General features: G+C 36.3%; 1 protein-coding gene and 1 long non-coding RNA gene across 13 annotated transcripts in view; one reads left to right on the forward strand and one right to left on the reverse strand.

Moving 5' to 3' along the window:
• The window catches only part of CSPP1 (centrosome and spindle pole associated protein 1), a 61,752-nt gene that overhangs the window by 6,720 nt on the left and 38,651 nt on the right, over positions 1 to 16,381 (reverse strand). For 11 of the 12 annotated variants that reach the window (XM_068187322.1, XM_068187307.1, XM_068187297.1 and 8 more), the window contains 10 exons: positions 14,664 to 14,776; positions 13,443 to 13,592; positions 12,100 to 12,246; positions 11,226 to 11,330; positions 10,096 to 10,162; positions 8,545 to 8,665; positions 7,693 to 7,838; positions 7,019 to 7,159; positions 3,159 to 3,214; positions 1,846 to 1,909 (listed from right to left, as the gene is read on the reverse strand). In XM_068187322.1, coding sequence (XP_068043423.1) covers positions 1,846 to 1,909; positions 3,159 to 3,214; positions 7,019 to 7,159; positions 7,693 to 7,838; positions 8,545 to 8,665; positions 10,096 to 10,162; positions 11,226 to 11,330; positions 12,100 to 12,246; positions 13,443 to 13,592; positions 14,664 to 14,776 — 1,110 coding nt within the window. Of the gene's footprint in view, positions 1 to 1,845; positions 1,910 to 3,158; positions 3,215 to 7,018; positions 7,160 to 7,688; positions 7,839 to 8,544; positions 8,666 to 10,095; positions 10,163 to 11,225; positions 11,331 to 12,099; positions 12,247 to 13,442; positions 13,593 to 14,663; positions 14,777 to 16,381 lie in introns of those variants that run through there. The other variant, XM_068187332.1, reaches the window with a different exon arrangement.
• Positions 7,710 to 11,204, forward strand: LOC137472358 (uncharacterized). Its single transcript, XR_010998131.1, has 3 exons — positions 7,710 to 7,846; positions 9,375 to 9,464; positions 10,641 to 11,204. It is a non-coding gene; the product is annotated as an uncharacterized lncRNA (long non-coding RNA).

Raw genomic sequence — 16,381 nt, forward strand, 5'->3', positions numbered from 1 at the left:
GCAGCCCTCACAGAGAATGATAGTTTTTATTTTTCATTTCAGAGATGGAAGTCACCAGATTAATATTCAGAATGTTAGTAAAGATTCATAAAGCCCAAACAATGCAAAAGACAACACATTTTTAGGTAATGCATACAGCTCACTATGGAAGAACATGGTTTTCATCAGCCATAAATGATCTGGGGGAGGAAGAAAAAAGGGGGTGGGGGGAATAAATAATATTAGGTTAACTCAAACACCTCACTAAACTGCAAGTACTAGGTGGATGGGAAGAAGAAGGGAAAGGGTGAGAGGACTATAAATATCATGAACCTTAGGAAATAACCAAGAACATCCCATTACAGAACTGGCAGCCCCACAGCAGACAAAAGGACATAGTTCACAGAAGGCACAGGCTGGATATTTATCCACACAATTCTGCTGATGGTAAACAGGGATTCAAAAATGCTAATTCCAGTTGGTGAAAGACAACCTGTGAAAGGCCCAGCATAGCAAGGCTTATGAAATGCAATCAGCTACAGGTCACTGGAAGCTGGAAGAGCCCTGCAAGTCTGCCCTGCATCTTGTGTTCCTCTCCATGAGCCTGTCCTGGCTGAGATGGGATATTTGGCTACAGCCTAGACTGACAGGCTCTCCTGAGGTATCCTTTCACCCCTGAGCTGTACTAATACACAGTAATGCTTAACCTGAAAAGGAAGGTATTGCAGACTACAGAGAAAACCAAACGCACTGAACAAGGCTGAATGCCCCACTCCGTGCTCTTCCCAATGCCAGGCTCTACCCTGTACTCCAGGACTTGCATGTTAACAGAATGGGCTTGAATACACTCCAAATGAAAAAATCTGTTTTTAACCAAAGCCAGAGATAATGAACATCAGTTTATAGAAACACTGTTTCATTAAAAAGTACCCACAGGACTCTACTGCATCTCCCCTACAGCAAAGAATAAAAACCTCGCAAGATGATTTCTCACAGATGACTGAAAGAAATTTCAAGATACTGAAATGCCAGCTAATGGAAGATAATATGTAAAGGCTTGAGATGGTTAGGTTTTTCTAGTAACTGGAAATAAAACAGCACTTTTACATCCACACATATAAAGGCTGAATAGAGAGACATTACGTGAGGCGTCTATACAAAAATCTTTACAAAACTAAAAATCTTCTGCTTCAGATGCTGAATAAGTGACAATGTCTGTAAGTATAATGCTGCAAGTGAAATTAAATAAAATGTGAACAGCAGAAAAGTGACTAATTTAGAATTAATTGCTATTTTATACCCATATAATCATACTTAAAATCAAGCATGCTTGCAAATCAAAAGAATAACCATGAAAAGAATCGCTGACTGTCTAAGACTTTTGTATTTCACTGTGGACAGACTGCAATTGTAAGCTGTGATTGTCAATAAATTATATTATTTACAGCAGAACAACAGAAAAGCATTACCAATGCTACCATTATAGCACATTTCCTGAATAAATATTAGCTTTTCCTTATCCAAAGCTGGGAAGATGTCAAAAAAAGCCCTTTGACAAGACTTACCTCCCAGATGAAGCACAAAGAGCAGAGAAAGATGCTTTGTCATTAAAAGATGTAAGGTGGTAAAGGGCAACTGAGCAGAATCATTAAATTCAGGTGTCATTTACACAAATTTGCTGCAGTAAAATTTCATAAATCTCTGCATTTTAATTTGGAGACATTACTTCCTAATACTTTAAACCAATCACCATAGCTACAACCACTGCAACTTCTAAAGCAGTAATAATCATTTTAGAGACACAGCTTTAGACTAAACCACGTGTCTGTACACTCACAACATGGTTAAGAGGAGGTATAAACTCACCAATAAAAGCACTATCCGATTCCAACAGTGAATTTTTCTGGAATTCATTAGATTTGTTCCTGAACTACAAAAGTAAAACAGAAAAAATGGAAATTCAGAGGCTTCAATACATTTCTGGGGCCAAATGATAATTAATGTAAATTAATTGCCAAACTTCTCCAAAGCAAAGAGCAGCTCTACATTGTTAATATTCTACTATCCCTGACTTTGTGGTTCTAAAATCCCTATACATTTTTAAAGAACTCATATTCTCTTTAAACATCTTAAATTGCTTAGACATGACAACTGTTGTGGTAATTTGTGTAACACAGACATTTCCATCGAGAAATTGATCTTTGTCACTTTGCATAAGGTTCAGAATAGTCAGTGCTCAAAGTGAGCTTTGCACCTAAAGTTTGTATGAAGTATTGATCAAATGAAGAATGATTTCTTATGTTTAACTTATCCCACCACATACAATCTTTGACATTAAGCATTAAAATAACAAATTTCTACATCATAATATCAAGCACTAAGACCAATACTCATAGTTCACATCACGGTTGCCACCATTTATTACAGAAATCCTACTGAGGAATAATTTATGTTGAAAACCACTCTAAAATCAAAGCAGTAGAAACTATCAGAGGAAACAGAACAAGAGAGAACAAATCTTTTACTGCAAAGCATTGTTCTGAATGATAATTTCAGGCATTAAATTACAACTATAAAGTGCATTGATGTGATTATTTTTTAAAATAAAAACTGTTTCATTTCTGCATTTAGTTACAGTATTATCCTTGAGGTTAATGCCTTTGCTGTTGCACAGTCACCTGTTTTCCATTGTTTCATAGTCCCATGAAATACAACTGAACTCTGTTATCCAGTATTTTGGGTTAGTGCAGGATTCTAATTTGACAGCACTTTATTTTGCTCTTTTCACCAAGTCAGAAAATAAATGTTCCATCTGAGAACAGATCCAATTCTTGACTGGCCAAGTGCATCACTTAAACCACCCAAATTCAGAGCAACTCCTTCTGGCTTGGCTTTTTCTACTAATTCTCAGCCCCCAGCAGCAATCTGACATCATATGAATATAAAATAAGTACCAATGAATATAAAAGGAAGAGAGTTAAAGAATCAAGCCATCTCTATATACAAAGATAAGCAACTTGTATGTCAAGTTTAAAGAAGCTGTTGTTTGTGTGGACCAAAAAAAGAAGTAAATTAGTTTGCTGTCTTGTTAACTGTCATTCCTTTCTCCAAATCAGTGAAAGAAACAATATTTCTCATACTTGAAAAAGTAATATAATAAAAAAACCTTTTCTTCTTACCAGGCCCATGGTTTGTGGGTAGCTGTCCAAAACAGAATCCTCTTGATCATCAAAAGCTACACAGACAAGAGACAAAATGACAGGGTTGACATAAAAATAGTTAACAACAAAACATATTTTATCAGCTTATTACTGCAAAAATGAAGATCAGTATGCATTACATCTTTAAACATACATAAATTGTGCTGAAGGAATGGGTTTTTAAGATATTTGAATGCAACAATTATTCCAGTTTCCTTATGTAAATTTAAGTAGAATCAGAGAAACCAAACAGAAATCTGTAGTCTATTACTTCTAATCTGTCTTTTGGCTCTTGGCAGGGAATAACAACCACAGCAGGGACTGCAGAAAGCCCAAAGAGTAAATGTACATTCAACATGCTAAGCACACCACACTGCCAGCCTTCAAAGGGAAGTTAAACCAGACAGAGATCATTTCACAGAAGAAAGTGATAAGAATATATATGCTTTTATCTTGAGACAAAAACCTCAGTTCTGGAGAGCACAGAGAACCATCCTGAAAGTTAAGCTAACAATGACCCAATGCCTGCTGGAAATGCAGCAGAGGTAAGAAGCAGAACTGAAGTTACTTTCTTATTTAGTTTTAGTTTTCAAATAAATTATTTTATTAGGTTTTGAGGCAGAGATGCAAGAAACAACACCTTACTCAGTGTGTAGCTGACCTTCTGTCCAGCATCAGAGCACATGGGCTGTCAGTCTTCCTGGCCTGACTCCCAGCCCATTCCTGTCACACTGCTCCCACCAAGCAGCACCCAGCACTGCAGCACAGCAACATCAAACCTGCTCCTGGGGCCTTCCCTCACACCCCCCAGAATAATAATCATCCAGAAGTCTGCAAAAGACTACCTCCTTTATAGGGCCACAGCTTGCATTTAAAAACTTGGCATATTTAAAACATTGATTTCTCTGTTTATAATTTCATTAACAGTCAACATATTCCTCTTTCACATAAAAACAAACATATCAGAAAAACTGTATAAAAAGCATGTAAGGCAAAGAACACTTACACATAGTGTGGAAAAAAGGTATGCCTTTGCCACAACAGTCCATAACACATTATTTCACCCACTGTACAGAAGTACATACTGCTTTAATTCATCCTTCTTTCTGCCTTAAATCAGACAATAAAACCACTCATCTATTTTCAGCAAGAGGAAGGTGATGAATTTGTCTCTAAGGAAAATAAACTGGAAACAGAGAGATGGCAACTAATTCTCTTGCTAGGTACTCAGTGACAGACTATAAAGTTAAATGATGTTGTAAAGCAGTAGGAGAGAGAAAGAGAAAAAGCTGTTTAAGGAGCCTCTAGAAGCATCAGTAGAAAATACTTATAAAAATCAGCTGCCTGTCTAACAACTAATCTAAGCTAACCATAAAAATCAGCTGCCTATCAACTAATCTAAGCTAACCTGAAGAGGCCTTTCCTTGATGTCATCATGGAAGCATACATTATCCATTAGCAGAAGTCTAAATGACACCATGTGCTTGAAATTAATGGAAAAGGTAAATTTGCTTTCTAGATGGTGGAGGTTTCTCTGCAGAAAACATTGTATGAAAGCTTTCTCAGATTGGTCTATTAAAAATATTCTAATGGCAGAAAACCAGAACCAAGCCCCAGAGATACCTCAGCTGAAGCCAGTGAATTATTTTTCAGCATTTCAGTCAATCTCATAAAGAGGAATACTGAAGTCAAGCCTATACATTCCATTTAGGCATTAAAAGATACTCACAACCATGTAATCAACACAGAATGTGATACAGATATACTTATTTACAACTGTTATGTTCTATTATCCATAAGCAATATGGCCCACATTGCTTGAACACCAGCTCATCTGCCCAAGATAGAACAGGAATCATCTTTAACACTCAGGATACTGAACAAAACACAGCTGTCACCCTTCACATCTTGGTATCAATTCAGTTAATCTTACAGGTATAGCAACAGCTAACAGGTGCAAGCCTCAAAGCACCAGTGACCAGAAAAGACATTCAGTTTTTCCAAAGCAGTATGCAAAAATGTAAATATTTTCTTTCCACATGTTCTTGGTTTTATTTAATGCCCAACGTTCACCTAAGGCTAATAAAGTCTAAGGAGCAATTCCATGGGTGACTGTGGCAAGGTGGGGGGCTGTGGGAAGATGCCAGGGGATACCCTGTGCTGGGCACAGCTGTTGCCACAATGGAGCTGCTGCAGGACAGAGCAGGGCCTATCAGTCATGTTTGTGATGCCTCTGCAAACAAATGTGACAAAGAGCAAATTAAAACATAGCAGTAGGACTGAGGACAAATCTGTAAGAAGCAGCCCTGGAGGCACCAAGGCCAAAGAAGGAGAAGGAAGTGCTCAGGTGCCAGAGGAGAGATTCCCCTGAAGCCCCTGAAGGACACTATGGTAGAGCAGATTGAAAGGTGCAAGAAGACAGAAGCAGCAGACAGAAACTGCTGTGTAATGACCAAAATGGCCCCTTTCCAAGCCTGACATCACTCATTGCATCACAGAGTAACTTGCTACCTGGGGTGGTACCAAGGAAGGGGAGCAGGGACACTGAGAATGAAGGAGTGAAATTCTGGGCACAGGAAAGTGGCAGAAAAGGTGCAAGCTTCATGCTTTTTTTTTGCTACTCAAAGTCAGTAATCAAATATTTAGGCTTATAGTAATTAGGTTAATTTTCCCCAAGTCAGGTCTGTTTTGCCCACAACAGCAGCTGCTAACCAATCTGCCTATCAGCACCTTGGCCAACAGGCTTTATTCTTCCTGTTTCCCCAAAGGGCAGAAGTGAGGAGACATAAGCAAGAGAGCAGCCACGTGGGAGTCTGGCACAGGCTAAGCCACCACAGAAATAAAGTTACTTTCTCTTCAAAAATTTAGTTAGGCCAGTCTGAATTACAGAAGCAAACACTTTTCCAAGAAATCTGTATCTTGCACTCAAAACTGAGCTCATTTGTATAGCTTTAAGCAACTCTCATTATAATTTTAAATATCCTCTAAAACTGGAAATACCACTCCTTCATGACTGTTTGTAAAAGATACCTGAATGAACCTTACATTTGGAATTAACTGTAGCATGCAAAAAAAAAGGGGTAATACATCTACTTTTCACTGCTTCTCCAATATGCAGCCAAAATATTTTCTATGTTAGGCTGCTAATGTTTACTATCTTAGGATCATCTCTATTTAGTGATACAAGCAACATTTTCCTTCCAGAACCTCCAAGTAGTTACAGTATCTCACATGTAGTTTCTAAAGCAAAGGCTTTTTATGGATACAGGTTTCTGAAACTTTAAAATAAATCAACCCAAGATAATGGAAATTAAAAAAAAAATTCATCTATTAAAAGGAGATCAAGGTGAAGATACACTGGCTGTATTTTAATCCATTCACAGTTCAAAGCAATCCTACTTCCTCCATGAGAACTCAAGAATTGCTCCATGGAATTTACCTGCTAACACTTTTTTCACAGTTCAGCAAAAAAGTTTCACTGTTCTGTAGTTTTCTCCAAGAAACAGAAACAAAACTACTTTTCCTTTAGAATTTTTGAAGTATGAGGCACTAGTTAAATTACTTTCAGGGAACCAAAGAGAAACAGTCATGTAATTAACAAGTCATTAAAAACCCCAAAAAACAAGTACAAAACCACAAAAGCTCCCCCAAACACTCTACCAATTTTATGTTTACATTATGATAGAATTTCAGTGCTCTGGTGTTTTACTGTCTCATACTGCAGCGCTGACAGTGCAGTTGAAAGAAGTGAAACTAGTGCTAGTGGGTTTTAATTCTTATCAAATACAAACTACATAATTTCAAAGATTTTTGTTTATCTCTAAGCATTCATTCCTTACCTTCTGTTTCTCTCCTCATTCTCATTTTGTCAAGTTTCCTCTGCTGCTCCCTCAACAGTGCCTGCTGTTGAATCTCTAGAGTCTGGTCATCTTTTGGAGGATCAGGATACATGTGCCTCAAGACCATACGTGTTTCAGGATCTAGAGCAAAGATACGAAATTTACATTTATTCCTTAAATTAACATTTCTGAAAAGCATCTTAAAAGAAATATCTGCCATAAAAAAAATTTAAAATTTTAACAGCCAAGAGGATGATCAACTTAGTAATGATTTTACAATTTTACTATATTAAAAATACATGTTTTCTGGTAAAGAATAAACAGAACGTCACACAGAAACATTATTTGTTGGTTGGTAAAAAAGTCAAACTCAGTCTATTTTCAGTAACAACATGATATCAAATGCACAAGAAGTTTAAGCAGCAGGGACTACAAGACAGGTCAGTGCTCTAAGTAATGACACAGCGTTGTGAGGCCAAGAATTCCATGGAATTGCAGGAATAGCCCCACAGAGAGATACAAACACACAAACAAAATATGCCCATGAAGTGCATTGCATGGGCAGTAGCTCATGGAAAGCCTTATTTTTGTCTTTAAATCCTGCGTGGAATGGAAGATGGAGGAGAAGGAAGATGTTTCCCTACCCTTCTTCATCAGTAACAAGATCTACCTGCCTTTGTATTTAAGTTCATTAAATTCCCAGATATTCTGTATATTGACAGGATCTTGTGCCTCCTTTAAGGAAGGTCGCCGAACTGGAGCTTGCAGACGAAGCCTGGCCATCTCAAATATGTCCCTTGGATTCTTCTCTCTCCTCCAGCTTGACAGGTTTGTAAAACAAGCAGAAAGCAATTTAACACCATACTATTAATGAGCTGGATGGAAATATAACATTGAAAATGTTCAGATCTTTTATCTTTAAATAAAGCTATCAAAAGAGGAAAATAAATTTGAAAGTAATGACACTGCATACTGTGTTATAAAAAAGAGATAAACTACTTAACATAAAAAAACCCCCATACTTTACAGAGTGGAACTAAGGCTGGTAATTAGTTGTGTCTTTTCCACCTAATTGGTATGATTAGCTAATACATTTTGGAAGCAAACCAAATGTATGAAATAAAGAGAATACGATGTTTTAGTGAGAAAGAAAGTACTTCCACAACAGTAGAGTATTCATAAGCATATTCAGCAGTTGTAGAACTGCAGTTTACAGGTACAAATTATGCCCTAGAAAAAAAAGGTAATGAGAGATAATTCTGCCTTAGACATCTGTTTTAGACCACTTTTCAACACAGAGCATTGGAACTTCCTATCTCACCAGTAGAGCCATTCTTACAATAAATTTTAGGAAGAGTCTTGGAATAAACCCAAACAGATTAGAAAAAAAAAAGAAAAAAATTATGTACAAGTTCTACCTTGATATTTTCATTCTACTCATGTGTATTGCTCAACTAATACTAGCTAGTAATACACAGTAAGTTCCTGTGAAAAATCTAGCTTTGGAAACAAGATTAAATTCTTACCGTGTAATCGGTACACTATCATGACTGGCCACATTTAGCAACTGTTCCTGCAGTCGCCTCTCTTCACTACGAAGCTGTTTCCTCATCTCTGATAATTCGTTGATCACATTCTTCCTTTCCTCTGGAATTTAGCACAAATAATTAAAAAATAAGGCATGTCAGAGCAACTTTGCTGCCTACTTATAAACATAAGTAAAAAAATAAAGGGAAAAAACAGATATGAGGAAATGTTAATTAAAACAAGGATTGTACAAACACAAAAATCACAACATTTCATACACTAGAAATAAGATCAGAGTTTATATTTTGAGACAGCACAAGGACCAGAACAGCAGAAAACATACAAATGTCACTGGAAATGTTTCGCTGTATTTAAAAAAGGAAAAGCTATGGAATACAAGTGGGTGTTGCCAGTAAATAGCCTTAATTTCAAATATGCAAACCTAAACAGTCCTCAGATAACAGGAACTGCAGTGGTATCGGCAAGCACTCAACATAATTTTTTTTCTTGACTCAAAAGTTGGGTATCTGTCGGCCTAGTGCAGATTATCTTAAGTGGTCAAGAGTTCTAATTTCAATTTTTATTACATGCTTATGTTGACTCTTCAGACCCACTTTGGGTCTGTGCTGTTTTTTGTTATCAGGATAGCATTCCTCCACAAGTTAAACCAGTTTCAGAAATTCCTCATTTTCCAAATAACATACTTATAGTTTGATATTTGACTGACTTTTAGACTTCAGTGTCCAGAACTTAGCAGGCAAATCTAACCAATTTAAATCCTCAAACACGAGACTCACTTTATATATATTTATTTCTCTCATGACAGAAGGTCTGAGTCAATCACTTTCCAATGGCTGCATTAAGAACCACTCTGCCTTCCATTTAGTGGAAAATCCACAAGTCCCTGGAATGGTCTCAGGTACTTCCTGCTGCAGGCTAGCATTTGTAGGACATCACTTACTGCTACATATCATGTGTTTTTTCTTATATACTTGTAAAAATAGTATCAGCAGAAAAATTACTGCTTTCCACCCACATATTGTCAGGATAACTAATATAAAAAAAAAACCAAAGGAGATCCTTCCAGCACATCTGAATTTTAGAACAACCAGTGAAAGCTAAGAGGAATAAGGAGAGGATAAGGCAGACTAACAAAGGTAGGTAGAATTTAAGAGTTAGAGTTGCAATGCTCTACATCGAAAGTCTAATCCCTTACTCAGCCAATCCAAAACTTTCCCATTTTGCCATATTCTGGTCACAGTGGTACCACTGTTCCAAGAGATCCAGCACTTCCTTTACAGACTATTCCAATATCAGAGTTTTTACAAAAACATATTTCCTTATGATGACACATAATGAATGCATTTTTATTTTGTGTTAAAAATTCAGATGTATCATACTAATATATTAATAGTTCTAAGAGAGAGAAAACCCCTAGACAGAAATGCAAACTTTAAAGGACTCTTCTTTTGCAGGCAAGAAAAGGAACTGTAACTGAGAAGGGTTTTGTTGTAACAGAAAGCGAGCTTGCAATGAAGACAAATACCCACCTAATGAACGCAGCTGATTTCTTCTAGCAGGGACAGGTGGAGAAGGAGCTCTGGGCTGTGGAGGATCCTAGTGATCATCATCAATATGAAATGTAATTTGTAAAAGGAAGAAATTGCAGTACATTTTATTTCCTTATTTTACAGCTAATTTACATTAACAGCTGGAAGTCAGAACAGTAATCTTACAGGTTGTGAATGCCTAAGGTTTTTTTAAATCTGATCTTTCAATGTATAATCCAAATTACTATGACAATACCCGTAAAGCACTATTAAGAGCTCTAAACAAATCTGTTCCAGGTACTGCTAAAGAAGTAAAACTGACCTACCTCCACAGCATTCTTCACTTTTATGAAATTTAGGGAAAGCAATGGTTTAAAGTGTGACATAAAATATTCTCTGAAACTGCACTACAAAGTATTTAGCTCAGTTCAGACAAAGAGATGGTAAAAAACAAACAAACAAACAAACACTATCTCAATAAAAAGACAGAAGTATGGCCTGAGATTCAAATATCATAAACAATTATTTAATCTACTCTCTTCTAGGAGAAGTTTATTTTAAAAGTCAAAAACGCCCCAGAGAAGACTATCAAGTAAAAGAAACGAGAGGTCTCAGAACCACTACTCTAACTCATTTGTGATGCAGAGAAGAAAGCAAAGCATATTAGGAGTAATAATGTTCTTGTACTTTGAAAAACAAAGATTACACAAGAATGTCAGTAGCTGCAAATTAACATTAAACTTCATGCCTAAGCAAAGCTCTTCTGTGAGTGAAAACGATGAGCTGCTAGATTATACGTAAACCTTTTTATCCTAAATATTGAGATCATCACATCCCTGGTAAGGGTCTGGTAAGGGTCTGGACAGTGTATGTCCTCTCCAAAATGAGGTACTCATTCCTACAGAAAATGCACATGCAGAAATGAAATAACACACCACCAAAAAAAAATTCTTCAATACTTGAAATATAATTTAACCTTAAATTTCAGAGCTCCAAGACTGATCAATGTAAAGACTGTCTCGTTATCCATGGCATTCCAGTAATAACTGGCAAACTTTAAAAACTTGGCATGATTTCATACACAGTACTTTCTTAAATAAACTAGTAGAAGTTTGGTCTAACAATCATACTTGTGCATAGTAAGACAGATGGCTCTCAGCAGAGGGAATCCTTTCTTCTTTTCTTACTGATTTGTTCTTCAGAGCGGGAATGACAGGTGAAGATTGTCGTGACAACTGCAGGGAGGAAACCAAGGCTGAAACTACATCCCTATAGCTTTTGAATAAAGTGTTATTTTGGACAGGCAAAGTTATGTTAGTGTTTTCCCTCTGACAGAAGGAAATGTTCCTAAGTGCATAAAACAACTGCAAAAATTATTTCATGTGATTTTTGCTTTCTACCCATAGAAGTTTTAATACTTTTTTTCTACCTCTAGAAACGTTAATACTTTTTTTTAATATTCAGTTATATATCTTTTTTCCTCTAGACACTTCCTTTATATCTCTCATTTTAGAGAAATTACATAAATTTAGTAGAAATTTTATAAGAGAAAGAGTTTTATAATTTACTTAGATTTTGTCCATCAGAATCCTATGTGATGGATTTCTTACATCATCCAGGTCAAAGGAAAATAATAAAATTACCAAAACCACTGCTATTTAAGATGAACAGTCCTACTAGTCCTCTAATAAACAATTTTATTTATATTTGCACCTCAGCAAATGCAGGTCACAGTATGTCACAGCAGATATAAAAATCAACTATTGAGTGCAGATTATTAATCTTGCTTTTACTGTTTTTCAATGCAAATTTGATCAACAAGATAAGTTTCTACTGCAGTATGTCTGATTTTTCCATTTTTTCTGTTCTCTGTGCTTTAAGTATACTGCAGTTGGATAAACTGAGAGGGGAACAACACTGCAGGTAGAGGTCTAAGAAATCATGTGATTTTCTTAAAATCCAGTTATTTTTTTGAAGTTTTCTAAGAAAAGTGACTTAACATACCATCTTCTTTTCCTCTTCCGTCTTTTCTTTCTCAAAATATTGTCTAAGTTGTTCCTCTTGCTTTTCTTCTTTTTCTTTTCCTTGTTTTTCTGCCTCTTTTTTCCTTTCTTCATCTAATTGAATTAATTCTTTATTTTTTAATCTTCGCTGTAACATAATTAATACATAAAAAAGGCTCAATTAGTAATTTGTTTTCTTTCTCTTTGAGAAGTTAAAATTACACATCAAAGTGGTTCGTATGAAATAAAAAAGCATATTTCATTATTCTGACTTTAAATATCCAAATTAAAATATATCAAACAGCAGCAGCCCTGGATTTGCTAACATCATTAAACAGAATTACTAATAACTTCTATAAACACCAGTTTGTGACCCCAGATCTGCCATCAGCTAAGGCTAAACTGTAGGAGTCATTTCCAAAAATTAGGATTCAATTAAAACATACTGCAGACATGCACCACACTAGCACAAGACCACACAGCAATTATCATCTGGTGTCAGTTTTAGCTGTCTGACTGTGAATAGCAATGACACCAGGTAGCTCCCTACTCTCTGCTAGACCAGCTCTGGTATCCAGAAGACAAGGCTCATCCAACTAATCTGCTCATACTAGGGAAGGAGAATTTAGAATATAAGATAAATATTCCATCTTAGAAATTTTCAAGTCCTACATCGTAATCTTCCATAATCCCATAAAGCACTGAAAGACTCTTTCTCTGATGGCCTTGTGTCCTCTTCCTACAATTATTTATTATATTCTAAATAATGCAAATTTACTAAAAAATGCAAACCTAAGAAATAAAAATTTGGGGTATGAATTAAATCCATGGGTATTGATTTAGGTTTGAATTTACCTCCATGGAAAGTATTTACTAGATCAGCATTCGTCCAAAACAAGCAGTGTTCTTAGCTCAAAGATATCTCCTTGCCAATTCAAAAACTCTTTACAAAACATTCCTGCATAGTTACATTTTTCAAATAATTCTATGAGAGCTAGATTTAAGACAAAAACTGGGATGATTTTTTTTAATTCACCGATTTGATAAAGCTTTTTATCGGCCTCATTACCAATTTCTTTTAGAAAGAAGAACATAACTGTCACTTATAAAACTACAGTTTTTTTCTTGAAAGAATTAAAAAATACTTCAAGTTTGTAGTATAGCATGAAGAGTGAGAAGAATGAGCTCGTTAATGCTGACAATCTTCCACTTCTCTGCCTAATGCAGGCCCATTTAAAAGGAAAGATCAATTCACAGGACGCTTCTCAGCTTACCTTCTAGACAACAAATATTACAAAGGGTTAGTTTAGGATGGAAAGAAGTCAAAGTATCAAAATACTACACCTCCTCATCTTTCCTCCTTCTCTCCTCTAGTTCCTCCTCATATGCTTTTTGAATCCTCATCCTCTGCTCTGCAAGTCGTTTTTCCTCTTTTTCTTCTTCCATTCTAAGTTTCTCTCGCTCTGCTTCTTCCCTACGTCTCTTTTCTTCAATCTTAAAAACAAAAAAGTATTCAAATGTCAATAGCCAGTAACAATCTGATTAACAACATTTACCACCATGATTTTTGAAGTACCTACTTGCAAAATCACAAGCTATATGGTGCAACTGAAAGAACCCTAGAGCCTGTCCTATATTTCAGCTTCAGAATTCCCTTAAAATAAGATTCTATTTTACTATTTCTTTTTGGCCATTGGAGCCACCCCCCTACAGGAAAACTACTTATAAACACTACTAATCAAATCAGAGTGTTTCCTAACACTTGCTCTGTTCAAGATGTGCTGGAGTAACACCTTTATTCACTGGTTACATAATGGAAGATGGGAAACCAAAAAGATATGGTAATCATCCATTACACAATTTCAGTATTATTACACAAAGTGCTGACTTAATGAAGAAAAAGTTCTTGCCCATTCTTTAGTCTATTTGGCAGCCCTATGCATGGAAAAAAACCCTTGATCTTTTCTTTTCAAGAGATCCACATCAAACTACTGTATGACTTTAGTAGTCTCTTAAATTATCTATTATTTCCTTGATAATGGTATTTAATTGCACTAATATTTAATTTGTGCAGCATAAGATAAAATATGAAGTATTACGGACAGAAGACATAAGCTGGTTGAAGAAAAAACAGGTTTTATACGCCCATCAAAAAATAACTACACTGTGATCACCATTTCATTTTGATACCCATGCATTTTTATCACATAGACCTCCAAGGGCAAACATCTTGGTTTCTGTAGTCATTTATGTATGCAAACCTGTACTCTATGCACAGTTTCAGAACTCAATACCATATTTAGAGAACTGTACTTAAAAAAATATATAGAGCCTAGATTAAAGAAGCCAGCTATTAAGAAATGCTTGTCTAAGTGATGATACTGTGTAAGCCAAAATCCAAGAAACTCTACAGTATGTAGCTTTTAGTACAAGTACACCTCTTGTGTGCAGACCTGGCTGTGATAACACAAGTAAGGTCTTTGGTGGGCAGTGATGATTTACTCTGAGTGTAAACCCTCTTTTTACAATTTATTTCACTGGATGATAGCTGGCATGAGCATTCACCTGTAGACGCAGGAAGTTCTTGTAGGACTCCTGTCGCTTAAGCTGCTCTGGAGATGGAGGTTCACCAAACACATTACCTCGAGCAAAAGGAGAGGCCTGTGCAAATGTAATACCTAAGGGAGGGGAAAGGTCACAGATAAAAAACAAACTTAAGACAGGAAGCCAGGGTGAGCAAGGGGGAATCCAAGACACTTGTTTCAAAAGGAAGCTTATGGCAGTCGTAACTCAAGGCTACAGCTGGGCTTGAAAGTTCTTACATTTTCTGCCTGGAATAATTGCCAGGTTTTAACTGTTTAACACCATCCAAGTGAGCTGCATTTCTACAAAATAATACCTACTAAAGTCACCCATTCTACTGTTCAATCTGTAGATTATTATCTAAGAACATTACCTGCAAATTAATTACAATAGCAAAAACTTTACACCTTGTAACTTTAATGCTTGCAATTCAACACAGCATCCTAACAGAACAAATATTTACACAAAATAGCAAAGGATGCTACAAAAAGCAAAGTCTCAGACTGGCAAATAAAATTCTAAGCAGTCAGAAATCTGAATTCTGCCAGTATGAAGTTTGAAGTGTCAGGTTTCCTTTAGCCCTGAGTTACGGCCATGACATAACCATACCATCCCCAAAGCTCCAGACAGGAGGATTAATTCAGATACCACACAGAGCAGGTTTTGCAGAACAGAATCCCTACAAGAAGCAGAGGACAAAGAAAGAAGTAAAGGAAAAGCAGAGTAAGTTGTGTTAACTTTCCAACTCATACAGCATGTTCTTTACTCGTATCATGCCTGCTCTGAAGGATAGTGCCTCAAAGATGTGCAAGAGCAATAGCTCCACTGAGCTGAGATGAACATTACATTTCCCTATAGTGTAACACCCAAGTCAGATGAAAACATAAATAACACATTAAAGTATTCCCATAGGAATGCACGTTTACTGCTACAGCCTAGCCTTAGAAGAGTGTGTTTGCATACCAAGGAGTAAAACTTTGAGATTATTTTTCCTTAAATGGAAGCAATGCTTGAATCCTTCCAAAATATAACTAAATTTACATGTGGTTCTTTCATGATGGAATTACTTTCATATAAAAAAAGCAGATTAAATTTTATATGCAGTTTAGAAGGCATGGGTACAAGACAGACAAGTTACTATGGAAAATATCAAGGAAAATGCCTGCTGTGTACCAGCTACTATCCTGCAAGTTCCTCTTTTAACAGAGCAGTGTGCCAAAAAAAACCCCAAAAAACAAAAAACCAAGTAACCACAAAACCAAGTAACCAAGCCCACCAAAACATACACAAAGCCACTCTACTACATGGCTGATCAAATTCAAGGTGCAAGACTATAAAGTTCCCATCACTGATCTACACTACCTCCCGATCCCAAAATAAGGGATCTAACTGGGGGCTCTTGGCTGTTTTACATTATTACTTTATCAGCCTTCCTGTTTCACTTCTTACTAAATGGTTAAATATACCATCTGTTGGGGATAAAGAGAGAGGTGGGACAAAAGTCAGTGGTAAGGATCCTGAATTGCAATTGTGCAACATAGATTCACGCCCCAAATACCATGTTATTCTTTATTAAGAAGTGCAACAATTCAAACAAGATAAAGAAAAGTAGCATCTAAGCTGAGCTGAGATGACCATCACCAATCCTGGCCTTTGCCCATGCTAAACTAGGGACAGGTCTGGATTAACACAGTGCTCTC

This window comes from Anomalospiza imberbis, chromosome 1, assembly GCF_031753505.1.
Source record: "Anomalospiza imberbis isolate Cuckoo-Finch-1a 21T00152 chromosome 1, ASM3175350v1, whole genome shotgun sequence".
Lineage (NCBI taxonomy): Eukaryota > Metazoa > Chordata > Aves > Passeriformes > Viduidae > Anomalospiza > Anomalospiza imberbis.